The 15,071-nt window shown below is 56.8% G+C and overlaps 1 protein-coding gene across 2 annotated transcripts in view; it reads right to left on the bottom strand.

The window, feature by feature from the left end:
- Positions 1-15,071, bottom strand: part of LAMC3 (laminin subunit gamma 3) — a 58,320-nt gene that overhangs the window by 31,922 nt on the left and 11,327 nt on the right. For both annotated transcript variants that reach the window (XM_032478681.1, XM_032478680.1), the window contains exons 2-7: positions 12,343-12,647; positions 7,778-7,908; positions 4,508-4,674; positions 2,117-2,305; positions 1,922-2,039; positions 6-104 (exon numbers count right to left, since the gene is read on the bottom strand). In XM_032478681.1, coding sequence (XP_032334572.1) covers positions 6-104; positions 1,922-2,039; positions 2,117-2,305; positions 4,508-4,674; positions 7,778-7,908; positions 12,343-12,647 — 1,009 coding nt within the window. The remainder of the gene's footprint in view (positions 1-5; positions 105-1,921; positions 2,040-2,116; positions 2,306-4,507; positions 4,675-7,777; positions 7,909-12,342; positions 12,648-15,071) is intronic.

Below are 15,071 nucleotides of genomic sequence, written 5' to 3'. Positions count from 1 at the left end.
CCAACCTGTCACATAAGTTGCCTTCCACATTCTGTTTGCAGGGGCAGCGCCCACTGTGGGGGTCACATGTGCCCAGGCTGCCTGCGGGATTGCAGGTACAGGGTCTGCCAAAGAGACGGGATGAGAGGAAGGTGTCCAGTGAGCATCTCCAGAGTGGAAATAGCCCATCTTCCTTGGAAGGAATCTATCCTTCCCCGGGAACAGGAGGAAGGCAGACCCAAGAGCCTGTCCTCCAGCTTTACTGTTCCCACTGAGTGAAGGAAGTGACCCATCCACTCACCTGAATAGTAAGTCATCTGCCTACCCACCCACTTATCCATCCATCCGTCTGTCCCTCCATCCACTCATTCATCCATCTGTGCATCCTTCCGTCCACTGATCCATTTATTCATTCTGTCATCCTTCTATCCATCACCCACCCACATACCTATTCACTCACTCATCCATGCATCTTTCCATCCACCCACCCTTCCATCTACCCACCCATCCATCCACCATCTGACAAGACGTGGTTCCTGTCTTCACAGAGCATGATCCAGTGAGGACAGAGAGCAAACAGGGAGATGCTGTACTTTGATCAGTGCTACGGGAGAGAGTGTACAAGAGGCTGTGGCAGCACCGGGAGGTCCCTAGAGTGGGGACGAGGGCACAGGGAGGAAGGAAGACTTGCTGGGGGAGTAGTACCTTGGCTGAGAACTGAAGAATGAATAGGACTTTGTTCACACACAGGCAGGGGGACATGGCAGGTTGAGGGAAAGGAGAATGCTCTGGAGTAGGCGGGATGGCATGTGCAAAGGCCCAGAGGCCAGAGAGACCCTGGAAAAGCATCCAGGTCTCCACTTAATGACCAATTTTGTGCTTCGAACCACTGTTTCATGAGGGATCTGAGAACTTCCCACACCTCCCAAGTGCATTTCCACTGCTTTTCAAACATACAAGGAGATTGCTGCAATTAACCAAAACCAAGTTCATTTAAAAGTGCTTCTGAATTTATAATGGCTTTTTTTTTGGTTATTGCGTATTTTCTTAATCAAGTGACAGTAATGTGTTAGACGTTGCCTCTGAGGTCCAGCTCCCGGTAGCCCCCCGCCCATCTCTCTCCCCTTGGATGCCCCACTGGCACTGCAGACTCAGCCTCTCTGCACTGTGCTCGCCTTGCCATGAGTGGCCTCCCTTCACCCACGTGCCCAAAGCAGAACCCTGGATGTCAGCCTTCATCCCTTCTTCTGTCCACTCCCTAGTAACCACCTCCTGCCAACTCTGCTTTCCAAGGGATTCAGGAATTCATCCAGGTCTCTGCCTCTCCAGGGCCAAACCCGAGTGCCAGTGGCCACAAGCCTGCTGCAGCCTCTGCCCTGCCTCCAACCTCATCCCACTCTTGCTTCTCATCTGTCCACAGCTCCTCCTGAGGCCTCCGGGGCCCTGCCGGACCCTCTGCCTCTGCACCCCCTCCTGCCTGCACTCCCTATTCATCCTCCTGAGCTTCACCATGCACTAGCCTCAGGGCCTTTGCATGTGTTCTCCCCTGGCTGGAACACTTGCCCCTCCTTCCTCTCACCAGCCCTCCTGTGTCAGGTCTCACACTAGAACTCAGAGCCTCTTACAGGAGGCCTGTCCTTGACCCCCAAGACTCGCTGAACTTCTACGGGGCTCACACCCTGTCTCTTGCTCATCCTGTATGTCTGTCTGCCTCTCCAGGGACAGGATGTCTCTTGTATTCTCTTGGGATTGGGGCATGGTAGTTGCAGAATAAGAAAGTGCTGAATAGAGGGAGGAATGAAGGAATGAAGGGATGGAAGGAGGGAAGGAAAGAGGGACGGAAGGACAGCTAATATCCCTTCCCTCCTGCTTTCCATTGTTCTGTCCAAATCCACCACGTGCACCCCTGCTGGGCTGCCCACACCCGCTGCCCCCCCCTCACCTGCAGCCGCCCTCGCTGAGCGAGTGGAACCCAGGCAGGCAGCGGTCACACTTCCAGCCTGTCACCGTGGGCTTGCAGACACAGGTGCCCGAGTCATCGCACTGGAGGCGCAGGGAGCCTGGGGAGGGAGGGCACAGGGCTGCAGGGGCCGGAACAGGGCAGGGGTGGGGGTTCGGGGTGGCAGGGCCCACTCACCTGCCGGGTGGCAGTCACACGGCTGGCATGGCGCCCATGGGTTCCAGCGATAGAAATTCTCCTGGCAGCGCTCACAGTGCGGCCCCGCTGTGTGGTCACGGCAGTGGAGGCAGCGCCCACCGTGGCCCGAGGTACGGAAGAGCTCCCGGTCAAAGGTGCACTCCTCAGAGTGGCCACTGCAGTTGCAAGCTGTGGGCAGGAGACAGGGGAGGGTGTGTGTGAGAGGCTGTGACACAGGGTAGGAGGGGAGTCTGTGCCAATCAGCCTCCTTATGCTGAATGAGCAGGCAGATGAAGAAAGGTCAAGGGTGGAGTTCAGGCCTGGCTTGACCAGGGATCTGGAGACTCATTAACTGACCTTCCAAAACAGGACACTTTTAAGAACAAAGGGGGCACCATTAATAAATACATCCAAATACACGACCCTCCCAGGCAAGCCAGGATGTACAGTCATCTGGTCATGGATCAGACTGCCTACTTTGTGGAGTGGCAGTGTGGCTCCCTCCAAGATCTCCTTTGGGTCCTCTAAGCCACAACAGTGTGTGAATGTGATCCCAAGTGACCATGAGGTCACCCAGAAGCAAGCGGAGAATACAAGCCACCTTTCATTTACGCAGTAATACATTTTTAAAAACGTATGTACAAAGAATCATCTCTGTCTTGACTCCTGTGGTGAGCCCAGCGGGGGCTGGACCAGTGAACAGTACAAACCCAGCTCCTACACACAAGTGCCCACTGTTTGATGGCAGCGGCCAGGTGCAGCCAGTAAGTGAAAATCCTGCAGGTGTGATGGGAGAAGCAGGGTGGTTCCGGGAGGTAAAAGGAGGGCCCTACAGCTCTCCTGGGAGGATGGGACCAGCCTTCTTGGAGGAAGGCACAGCTAAGCTGAATCTAAAGGGTGAGCAGGAAGGAACTGGCAGGGAGAAGGAGGGGAGGGGAGGGGAGGGGAGTGGAGAGTCCCAAGCAGGAGATGAGAGGATAATTGTGCCCCAGCTAGAGAAGCAAGGCTTGCCTCATGTGGGGGTGGGGAGAGAGCATGTTATGTGATGGCCAGGGCAGAGGTGGGGACATCGTGCAGTGTGACAGGTCAAGGAGGGGTGCAGGGGGCAGCTACTGCGGTCGAGGTCAGATGAGCTTGATCCAGGGAGGCTGGGCAGCCGTGGTCTGTGGACTTCACCTTGAAGCAGGGGCACTGTGGGAGCGTTGCTAGGGAATGAACGTAATTGCATTTGCACTTAAAAGTTCTCTTGCTACAGGCGGAGGGGGTGCTGGGGGCTGGGAAGGCAGGGAGGAGGGGGCTTCCAGTGTTCAGACGAGGGGTGGCGGGCCTGGACCACGGTGTTGGTTGAGTAGAAGGACACAGATGGGTTGGAGGTAGGTGGGTGAGGTCAAAATCAGGGCCCAGGGGCTGCCTGGCCTCGGGGGTGGTGAAGGGTCAGGCACAAAGCCCCGGCTTCCAGGCTGGGGACTGGGAGGACAGAGATGTGACCACAGGGGTGAGGACGTGGCAGGAGAAGTAGTCTGGACTTTTGTGTCCCCACCATGGAGACAGCCCCAGACTCATAATGGGTGAGCCAGCCAGTGCCCTCACTCCCAGAGGACTTCCTGGTGGAGGCAGGCCAGCGAGGGCAGCAGAAACTCACTAGGGCCATGGTGGCCCCAGGAACCTCCTGCAGACAGTGCCAAGTTCCATGGAACAGGCTGTCCCTCCCCAGCCCAGCTCTAGATGCCAACAACCCAGGGCCAGGAGCACAGCGGGCCCAGAGGCCGAGCCATCAGGACGCCTGCACGTGGACACGTGCAGCAGCTAGCTGGTGGGGGCTGGTGCCCAGCGACAGCCGGCTACACGTGGCAGCCCGAAGCAAGCCCGATGACTGCTGGGGGAGACGAGGCAGGGCTTGGGGACACTGGGAAACTGGAGGTGGCACACCAGGCTGAAAGGCTCCCCCCCCACACCCCATGCACGGCCCCCGTCCCTGGAGAAGGTATGTGCCGGCACCATCATCTCTGAGGTTAGGCAGCCCCAGCCACAACACATGGGGGCCGGGGCATCAAAGGGCTGCCTGGGGGATCTGGGGCAGCCTGGCTTTGATTAGCAGCTGCAGCTGGAGCAGTTGAAACAAAAGAATTAAGTCCGGGGTCCTGCCCAGCCCTCCTGCCATGGACGCCTCTGCTTGGGAGACTCGGTCTGGCTAGCTGTCTGTGGGGATGAGGACACACCATCAAATGCACTCCCCTCCAGCTCTCCCTCAGCTCCTCCTCATCCCCACTCAGGGCCCAGGGCTGCCCCCAGGCCCACCCAGGAGCAGCCCCCCTCCCCCACCAGGGTTGGGGAGCTGGTTTCCCAGCCTGCACCGCTGGCCTCTGGCCCCCAAGGCCCCAAGACACTCACGCAGACACTCGTTGGCGGCCTCGGCTGTGCCCCGGGCCCACGGGCGATCCTGGAAGAAGGGCAGGCAGCGCTGGCAGTCCGCGCCCGTGGTGTTGTGCTGGCACCGGCAGGCCAGCCGGCCCTCCTCGTTGGGGCCACACTCGCTGGCGTGCCCGTTGCACTTGCATCTGGGAAAAGAACACGGCGGGGAGTGGGGGCTCTGGAAGCTGGCGTAGGTGCCGGCAGAGGAGGGGTTACTCACCAGGTGAGCCCCTAATTCTACTGCTCAGCTCTGAAGCGGCACTGGACACCTACTATGTGCCTGGGGCAACAGTACCAGAACGGATGGCACGGGGCTGTCCTGAGCTCTGTACACATGCTGTTGTGTCATCACACGCCCAGTATCAGCCCCATTTAACAGAAGGAGGGACTGAGGCACAGAGAGGTTGCCCGAGGCCACCGGGTGGTAACAGCAAAGTTCTTGATGCTGCGGCTGAAGGCTTCTGCCCTGGAGGAGCCTCACCCCGGGGGCGGAGAGGGACCTGGGGAGGAGTCACCTCAGTCTCCTGGGTAGAGGCTGAGCCAGCTCAGGACAGCGGGTGGAAGGTGGGGGCAGCCAGGGGGCCCACCTCAGGGCCCTCCTTTCTGTCTAAAGGGATGAGAAAGAGGTTGCTCCTTACACAGGACAGCCCCCAACTTGTCTCAAGACCCCTGGGAGCCTGTGCCTTTGAGGGCAGCCCTGGCCTGCCTCACCCACCCTCCCACAGGGTCAGGAGACTGGTGGAATCAGGCAGGAACAAGGGTGCTCGGGCAGGGGCAGGGGCACACAGCATGCTCGGCTGAATTTGAACCCTGTGGGGCTGTCACCCCTGTCCCGAGTAGCCAGATTGAGCCACTCAGAGGATGGCCACAGATTCTAGCTCCCAACCCTCCTCTCTACCAGCCCCCAGCTGAGCCATTAGCTCACATCATCTCTCTGGAGCAAGAGGGGCCGTAACTATCCCCATTTTACAGATGAGGAAACTGAGGCCATGAAGTGACGGATGCTAAGTGGCAGAACCAGAAGCTGAACCCCATTCTCTCCTACTCCACACAGACCCCAAGCTCCTAGACACTCCTCTATGGACACTTGGTGGCCCCCCGGAAACTGTGTTCCCGGCCCTGTCCTAAGTGGGTGTTAGAATCTCTGACCACTGCCAATCTCTACTCTGGGGACACAGGGCTTGGGAAGGGCTCAGGGCATCGTTTCCTTGCCAGGCCTCCCTGGGAGCTCAGGGTGGGCAGGCATTGCCGCAGCATCCCTGCAGGGATGAGGCAGGCACCAGGCAGGCTTGGGAGACAGTGGTCACCGGTCTCGGGACAAGGGACCGCCCACGTCCCCGAGGGAATGCTGCAAACACCTCCCTCCTTCACAAAGTCCTCTGACCCCAAAAGAGGGACTGAAGGGTGGCCTGGCTCTGGCAGCTGGGCCCGGGTGTTCTCTGTCCCGAAGCCCTCTGACAGCAGGTACTGGAGCTCAGCGCCCTCCACCAGCCTTGGAGAGGCCCTCCTGCTGGACACTTTGACCTGAATCAAGTGTGGGAGTGGCGGGGGCAGAGGGGCAGCAGAGGGGCCCTCACAGACACCCTCATTTCCCCTTCACTCCCGAGCCCCCACCCCCCGAGGGCGCAGATCCTCTGAGTGCAGGCAGTGGGGCGCGAGTTCCCTTCCCAGACGGCTCCACCCCTCTGAACAGCACCCCAGCATCCCTGAATCCTGGAAGCCAGTTGCTTCCTACCTCCATGGGCCACCACTCCCAGGTCGAGCTGACTTCCTGTCCTAAATAACTGTGGGCCCACCCCTCTCCCATCCCCGCACCCGCTCTGCCTAACCAGCTTCTTCCCTCCCCTCCTTCTGCCCTCTTGCAATGTCAGGGGTTGGGGTGTTTCAGAAACCCCACCCTGTTAACTACCCTGGGCAAGTTCTTCACAGCTTCCTGCTGACTACAAAGACCTGGTCTGCAGTCCCGACAACCTTCTGCCTCAGTGACCCCGTCCCAGCCACAGGGCCATCTCCTCATTCCTCAGGCCCAGATCTCGCACACGCTCATCCCCTGCTTCCTCCAGCCTCGCGGGGACCCTCTTTGCGGGGCGGTCTCTCTGACCACCAGCACACCCTGCCCGGGCCTCCGGTCCGTGTTACCCTGGGGCGTGTGACATGATCACTGGGGACGGATCTGATTACTGTCGGCCTAGGGCAGGAATACACGTCTCCTCTCTCCTTTCCAAGAAAAAGCCCAATGATGGGGGGAAGGTATAGCTTGGTGGCAGAGTGTGTGCTTAGCATGCCAGAGGTCCGGGGTTCAATCCCCAGTACCTTTATTAATAAATAAGTAAATAAATAAATAAACCTAATTATCACTCCCCAAAATAAAACCAAAATAAATTAAAAAAAAAAAAGGCACCCAATAAACATTTATGTTGAAGACCTCCCTCATCCCACGATGCTTAAACAGACAAGCTACTGCACTGACCAAAGTCAGAGGAGCACGTGGGCCAAGGCCGGGGGTCCCGACGGCACAGCCGGACGTTCCCCATGTGAGAAAGAGGGCGGAAACGTCACGCCTGCTCCCTCGGTGACCTCTCCAGGTCCTTGGCCGTGGAGCAGCCTGAACCAGTCATCCGGTGCCAAGAGGCCTCAAAGCCTTACTAAAAATGTTTGGGAAGCCCTGCTATGCCCAAGTTCGTGAGGAGACCTGGGGAAGAACAGAGTTGATGGGCTTCATCAGCTATAAGCTCCCAAGAGCTGGTAAAAGAAGTTAAGCTTTGAAAGCCCAGGGTCCTGCACCTGCTCGTGGCCACCAGGAACCAGCTTTGCTTGGCTCATGTCCCATGGATCATGGGTCCAGCTGGAAATTTAAAGCGTGCTATGTGTGTTAGACCAGAGAGTGGAATGCTGCTGCAAACGTGCCCACGTGCGGGAATGAATGTACCTGTTAGATGCGAAAGAAAGGAAAAAAGGGGGGAGGGACCCCCCCCCCAGGCGGAAGGGACTGCAGGTGCAAAGGGCTGGCATCTCCCACCAATGAGGGGGTGGATGGGGGGGTGGCGGAAACACAGCTGATGCTGGAAAAGCAGGGGGAGGGAGCTGGGAGGTGGGGTGCAGCTGGGTCACGAAGGCCTTGGATGGGGGGCCCAGGGCACCAGGCTCCTGCTCCCTCTCCCCTGGGGCACCAGAGGTGGCTTCTCGTGGCAGCCCCACGTGGCAGCCGCACCGTCCCGGGGCTGGGCCGCCGCCCGGCCTCCCGCCTACCTGCCGCCCACAGAGAAGTCCGACACGGCGTAGTAGTAGGACTGCAGCACCTTGGGGTCCTTGAAGATGTCGTCCCCGAACGTGTTGAGCCGGTCTAGGGAGATGAGGAGCTCAGTGCTGGTCACCCACTCCTGGGGGGGCAAGGCGGAGGGGGATCGCACCGACGGGCTCCTGCATGTTCACTCGCACCCTGCTCTGCCGGGAGGTCTGGCTTGCGGCCTAGGCGGGGGTGGGGGTCTCGCGGGACTCAGGAACGGGCCAAGCCCAGATAGATTCTGAGAACACAGCAGAAATAAGGAGCCCTTGCTCTCGGGTCCCTTCCTGGCCGTGCAACTTTGGGGAAGTTGCTCAAGGTCTTGGAGCCTCCATCTCCCCGTCTGTGAAATGGGACAAGAAGCCACGTCGACCCCAGGAGCGTGTCGGAGGCGGACGGCCAACGTCAGCAGCAGGGCGCGGGGTCCGGCATGTGCTCAGTAAGTGGTCAAGGTGCTGGGGGAAGGGCTGAAGCAGCCCGTCTAAAGCCCCGTCGCACAGGTCACCTGACTGCTCCCAGCGGCAAGTGCATCTGCTTTCTAGAGGTCAGCTGGGGGAGGAGTGTCCGGGCGCCCTCCCACCCTGCCCAGCCGGGCCAGGCCTGGGGCTGTCCCAGGAACACGGCCCCAGGGGAGCAGAGGCTCAGGACCCTGGTTCTCACCGCAGCCCCAGACCCGGGCTCTGCCTGGCACTCGATAAATCCGTGCTGATGGCCGAATGAGCCACTTCCCTGCGAAGAGCTGGCGGGGCAGTGGGGGAGAGCCCACGGAAGGCTGGCATTTTCATCCGCCTGCTGTTATAATCAGAGCTCCGGCTGAATGTTAATCAGCATTTTAATTTAGCCCAGGAACTCCTGGTTCAGCAATCAAGCCCATCAGGACAGAAAATGAACTCCTGGCCAAGTCTGCCTTCTTGCCCCAGCATGAGTCGGGCCGGCAGGCCTCTCCTATCCCCCTGGGCTCAGCAACCCCCGAGCCCGGCCGCCTGGGGCCCAGGGCCTCTGCCCAAGGATGCTTCAGCCGGGAAGGGGTCCAGCACCAGAAAACTTCAGTGGGAGCTTCAGCACTCAGCTGAGTTTGTAAGCCCCCACCCCTCCCGAATCACTTCCCAAATGTCAGTGTGCATTCAGAGATCTGGTTTAAATGCAGCTTCTGATCAGAGGTCTGGGGCGGGACCTGAGACTCTGCATTGCCGCACGTGCCACGTGGTGCTGATGCTGCTGGTTCCTGGCGCAGCCGGGGCACCAGGGCTAAGGCCAGGGGTGGGGCCCCAGCAGTGCATACTGTTGCTCTGAGAGTCTTCTTTCTCCCGAAAAAGTGCCCCCGGAGAACTCCACCCAGCTGCTGTCCAAGCTGGAAGGCGCGGCAGCTGACCCGCGTCGTGCAGTTATAACTCAGGTCCTCACAATAACCCCACGGGTCGGTGTCATTCTTGCCCACACTTTACAGATGAGTAGACTGAGGCTCAGCAAGGGTAAATATTCTGCTCCGAGTTGCATGGCTGGTGCACAGCAAAGCTGGGATTCGGGTCTATCTGACCCCCTCCCCCAGTCCCAGCTTTAGCCACCAGGCTGCCTGCCTCCCTGTATTTACCCCAATGCCCTCAACATATGGGGAAGCCCAGAGGGCAGTGACCTGCCCAGGTTCTCCAGCCCGAAGTGACCCTCCTCTGAGTTCCTGTATCTGCTTTGCAGCCTGTGACCTGCTCCATCAGTCTGCAAAGCTGATGGCAACAGAAACAGCAGCAAAATCTCCCTGAGACACCAGCAAGGGAGCAGGAGAGAGAAAGGGCATTTATTCGCTTAGCCCAAACTGTACAAGTCACCCCCTGACGCCTTAGAGGTCACTTTCGGGCAAGCTGGAGCCCCGACGTACAGGCAACGAACAGGCTTTTGCAACTTGTAATGGCCCCAGCTAAAATTACGGGTGGGCCCCCGGGTTGATTTTGGGCAGACCTTGGGGACCAGGAGAAGCGGGTCCCCGCTCAAGCAGCAGTGACTCTGCTCCAGCCAGCACCCTGGAGAGGGCTGGCCTTCTCCTTGAGGTCCCTGGCACCCCCACGGGGGACAGAGGGCCCCAAGACCCAACAACCACACAGACACATCCTCCACCCACCCCACCCCCACCCCAAATGCTCCATGTCCTCAGAGGAAGCACCACCCTGGGGATGCCCCGAGGGAGAATGGGAGAGCAGGGGAGGGTGGACCTGCTTTTCTTTGCCCTTCTCTGACCTTGGCTTCTGCCTGGGGACGGCAGAAGGGGTCATTTCTGAAAAGGCTGTTTCTCCATCAGGGACAGCATCCAGGACGTATGGGACAAGTTAGGGAACCCCACTGCCAAGACAGCACAGACGCAGGCGGCGCAGGGGCCCCGCCCTTCTGCTTGTCTTCAAATGACCTTGGCTGATGTTTGCTGATCTACAGAGCTCGGAGCCCTGGGGAGAAGAAACTGTCATTTTAAACAGAATCATGATCACATGTGAACATTTTTAAAGGGCTAAGCAGGGCTGCCTGGGCGTCTGGAGACGTGATTCTGTGCCGTAAAGGATTAACCTTAGACAAGGAGAGCTCTGGCCTGTGGCCCCCACTCCTGCGGGGGGGTGGGGGGGGTCACCTGTTAGCCCTTACAATGTCCTGCTTGATAAGAGTGTCTCTGTTCACCTTGGGCCTTGGGCCACCCCAGACAGTCACTGCTGACAGTGTGAGTTACGGGGAGCCTTGGGCCACATGGGATCAGCCTGACCTCTGGAGGGGCTGGAGATTAAGGTCGGCCACAGGCAGACCCCCTATAAAAACCCCAGACTCCAAGGCACAAGTGAGCTCCCCTGGATGGCAGTGTGCTCAGATCATTGCTGAGAAATAAACGCTTTCCCGCGATTCCACTGGGGGAGGACACCTAGAAGCCTGTGCCGGTCGCCCCTGGACCTGCCCCCACCTGCCTCTTCCCTTTGCTGGTTTCAGTCTATATCCTTTCACTGTAATAAATCATCACCATGAGTACAGTGGCTTTTCTGAGTTCCGTGAGTCCTTGAAAGGAATCACTGAAACTGAGGGTGGTCTTGGGGACCTCAGGGCGGCTGACTCTGTGTCTTCTTGTGCTGGGCATCCGGGCAGGACACAACCTCTTTCTGGGCTTCAGTGTCCCCTCTAGAAACAACAAGGATTCTAACCCCAGCCCCCTTGTTATCCCAGACAGGCAAAGGAAATGCTCTGAACGTGTTGAGGGAAGGAGACAGTGGTTCATCTCGGCAAAGGCCTGTCTGAACCCAGGGAAGTGGACTAGCGGGCCGTCCCATGGCCAAAAACATCAGATCACCGCATCTGCAGACGCACTGTCACTGACACACAGAAATGTGGGCATGCGTGGTGCTGATACCGGACCCAGGTGGGCGGGCTGGGGGGACCCGTATGGATGGACACAGCCTCAAGCCTGCCATTCTCTCTGCTGTAAGGTTAAAGTCGGGGAGCAACCAGGAACTCTTCGTCTTCAAAGCACGAATGAGCACATCTTCTCTGCCACGCACTGTGCCGGCCACTTTATGTCCAATGTGGCATCTGCTGGCCACATGTGGCTTTTTGAATTGAAATTCATTAAAATGAAATAAAACTTAAAACTCTGTTCCTCAGTCGTGCTAGTCACATTCCATGTGTGCGACAGACACGTGGGGCTCGTGGCTGCCACACCAGAATGTGCAGCCGGAGATCATTTCTGCTGCTGAAGACAGTTCTGTTGGACAGCCCTGCCTCACAGCGTAGATCCCAGGACTCTCTGATTCCAAACTCAGGTTCTTTTCACGTTTTCCCTCTTATCCTCGTAAAAGCTCTTGGAGACACACAGGGCAGGGGATGCCGTCCATCGCAGAGGGAGAAACGGGGCCCTTAGGAGGGAATTCTAGCAGGAGCAGCAGCTACGAGTCAGGACCCTTAGGTTCTGTTCTGGGCCCTTCTGCCAACCCACGTGAGCCCCTGGGAAGCCCCTTCCCTGCTCCAGGCCTCCGTTTCTGGTGGCTGTCACAGAGTTCTGCTATAGAGGTGAGGGAAGGGACACTTCTGCTGGACTGAGCACCTGTCTTCCATCTATTTCATTCTTAGTCGTCCACAAAAGATTTAGACCCAACAACAGCTTCTACTGCTTAAAACTGGGGGACACGGGTGGGAAGGGGTAAATTTGGGAGTTTGAGATTTGCAGGTGTTAGCCACTATATATAAAAATAGATAAAAACCACATTTCTTCTGTACAGCACAGGGAACTATATTCATTATCTTGTAATAATCTTTAATGAAAAAGAATATGAAAACAAATATAGGTATGTACATGCATGACTGGGACGCTGTGCTGTACACCAGAAATTGACACTTTGTAGCTGACTGTACTTCAATTAAAAAAAAAAATCTGAAAACCATGGGATCTCGCAGTATACCCTCCCCCAGCCCCATGTCCTCCTGTCACTTTAGACTTCCTGTGGCTCCCCTGGACCTGAGTGTCCCGCCTGCAACCCCGTCCTGCCCCCTCTGAGCCCCACTCCTCTCTGACCTGCAATATGGGGCTCTCCTCAAAGTTGTAGGCGCTGGGCCGGCCCTCCAGGGTGGAGAAGGCCACGTTCCCCCCGCTCAGTGGGGAGATGTCACTGAACTCGGACGTGCAGAAGGCCACGCGCTCGTCCTGGCCGGGGCGCAGGTACTGGCCCTCGGGCCGGCCGTAGGTCTTCTGGCAGGAGGCACTGTAGAACTGGTAGGGCTCCCAGGGGCCCCCAGCATGGCTGCGTTTGTAGATGGCGAAGCTCTCAGGGCGACTGGTGTGGAACTTCAGCCGCACATAGGTGATCTCGTAAGCTTTCCCTGCACAGGATGACATGGACCCATTTTACAGAAGGGAAGGGAGAGTCAGAATCCTGGTCCAGGAAGAGCAGAACGGCTGTGCTGCGTAAACTGTCCTGGATGGATGGATTGTTAGAGGCTGCCTGGAGCACCGAGCTGGGTGTGCTGTGATCAATCAGTGATGCCTGTCAGGGACACTGGAAAGGACCATGCTGGTGCGCTTCCCAGGTATTTACCATCCCTTATCTAGGCCAATTGGCCTCCCTGCACAGGAATCTGCAGTGTAACACCCCTGACAGGCAGCCATCTCTTTCTGCTCAAATATCTCCAGCACTGGGATGTTGCCATATCCTGAAGAAGACTGCTCTACCGTTAGAAAGTTGTATGCCAACAAAGCCAAACCTTCCACTTGTGTCATTCGGTCTGATTGCCTCCCAGTGATTTCAGACCCTTGAAGTCCGGAGACATGCCTGTTTCAAGCCAGCCTAACCCTAATACAATCCTCCCGGCCCCTCTATTCCACTGAATTCCTCCTGCTTCCACTGAATTTCTCTTCCATCCGAATTTCCCAAGAGCAGTCTACATCTGTTGGCCCCACGACCTCACCTCCCAACTTAACCCTCAGCCCAGTGTAATTCAGCTTCTACTAGCCGCTCGACAGAAATTGCTCTTGCAAAGCCTCCTCACCAACAGCCCCCTGTGGCCACATGCAGGAGGCCCCTTGCCTTACTTCCTGGGCCACGGATCATGCCTGTTATCTTGGAAGCCCCCTCCCCCAGGCAGGCCTCCGTGCAGCCCACCCTCCTGGCCCTGCCTCCTGGGTCTTGCTCCTGGGCTGCTCCTCCTGGCCCCCCGGATCCCCTCCTTGGCCCCCTCTGCACACTGCCCCCTCCCCCAGTGGCCTCTTCTCTCCATCTGCTTTAGTCCTGCTCCCCTCCCCCATGCTGCTGACATCAAGATGGGGGGTCTTCTAGCCTCAGGCACCCACCCTGCCCACCTTCCTGCCCAGCTGCCACCATCAGGACCCAGGAGTGCTCACGACAGTGATCCCAGATCCACCACAATTACTCAGAGCTGTACTGGGAGGCCGGGATGGGAAGGGGGATGAGGGTGGGGAGCAGGGCGGGTGGGGAGGACTGAATCCTGTAGCCTCATCTGCCCACACAGGTGTCAGCAATCAATGACTAAGAACAGACAAACCAATGGATGAATGAATGAATGAATGAATGAATGAATCACCAACGGAGGCAGCCCTCCCAAAGGCTGTAGCATTAGCAGTCAACTCATTCCCCAGAGCAGCACAGAGCTTGTTCACTCCCCCTTCCAGTGTCCGCTTTCTTCCCTCTGGACACTCTGCCCTTGGTCTCAGATACCCCGGGAGGCCTGGACCGCGGCTGCCACCTCTGTCACCATCCAAAGGATTCCTTATGCACTGAGGGGAAGCCACTTCAATCCTCTGTCTAAACATCTTAGCCCTATGTAAGAGCTGAAACTATAAAACCCTTGGGGAAAAAATTAGGAGTAAATCTTCATGACTTGGGTTAGGCAGAGCCTTCTTAGATGTGACGCCAAAAGCACAAGGGACAAAAGAAAAAGGAGATAAATTGGCGGGGAGGGTATAGCTTAGAGGTAGAGCGCATGCTTCGCATGCGTGAGGTCCTGAGTTCAGTCCCCAGCACCTCCATTAGAAAAAAGGATGCATCACAAAAATTGTGGTGGTGGTTTCATGGGTGTGACATACGTGTGGCTCACTGTACAGGAACCGTACCACAATAAAGGCGTTAAAAAATAAAAATAAGATTAGATTGTAAAAAATATAAACAAAAGTTTTTAAGAAAATAAAGATGAACTGAACTTCATCGAAATAAAAATGTTTATGCTTCTAAAGACACCATTGAGAAAATGAAAAGCCAACCCACAGAATAGAGAATATTTGCAGAGCAGAGATCTGACAAGGGGTTTAACGAGAATTGATAAAGAATTCTTACAGCTAAAAAATAAAAAGGCAAACAAGCCAATTAAAAAATGGGCAAAGGATCTGCATAGACATTTCTCCAAGGAGACACTCAAATGGTCCCTGAGCACAAGAGAAGACGCCCAGCATCTCCAGCCATTGGGGAAACGCAGACCAAAACCACAGCGAGATCCCACTCACTCCCCTTCAATGGACGTTGTTAAAAAGACACATAAAACAAGTGTTGGTGGGATGTGGAGAAACTGGAACCCTCGGACACAGCTGGTGAAAAATGTGAACAATGCAGCTGCTCTGGAAAACAGTCTTGTGGTTTCTCAAAAGGTTAAACACAGCATCACCCTATGACTCAGCAGTCTTCCTCCTAAGCATATACCCAAGCGAAATGAAAACACATGTCCTCACGAACGCTTGGACACAATGTTCACAGCGGCAGGACTCAAATATACACGGAGCCAAAACAACTCTAGTGT

This window comes from Camelus ferus, chromosome 4 (genome assembly GCF_009834535.1).
Source record: "Camelus ferus isolate YT-003-E chromosome 4, BCGSAC_Cfer_1.0, whole genome shotgun sequence".
Lineage (NCBI taxonomy): Eukaryota > Metazoa > Chordata > Mammalia > Artiodactyla > Camelidae > Camelus > Camelus ferus.
Note: the sequence above shows the minus strand (reverse complement) of the source record. Positions and strands in the feature narration are given on the sequence as shown.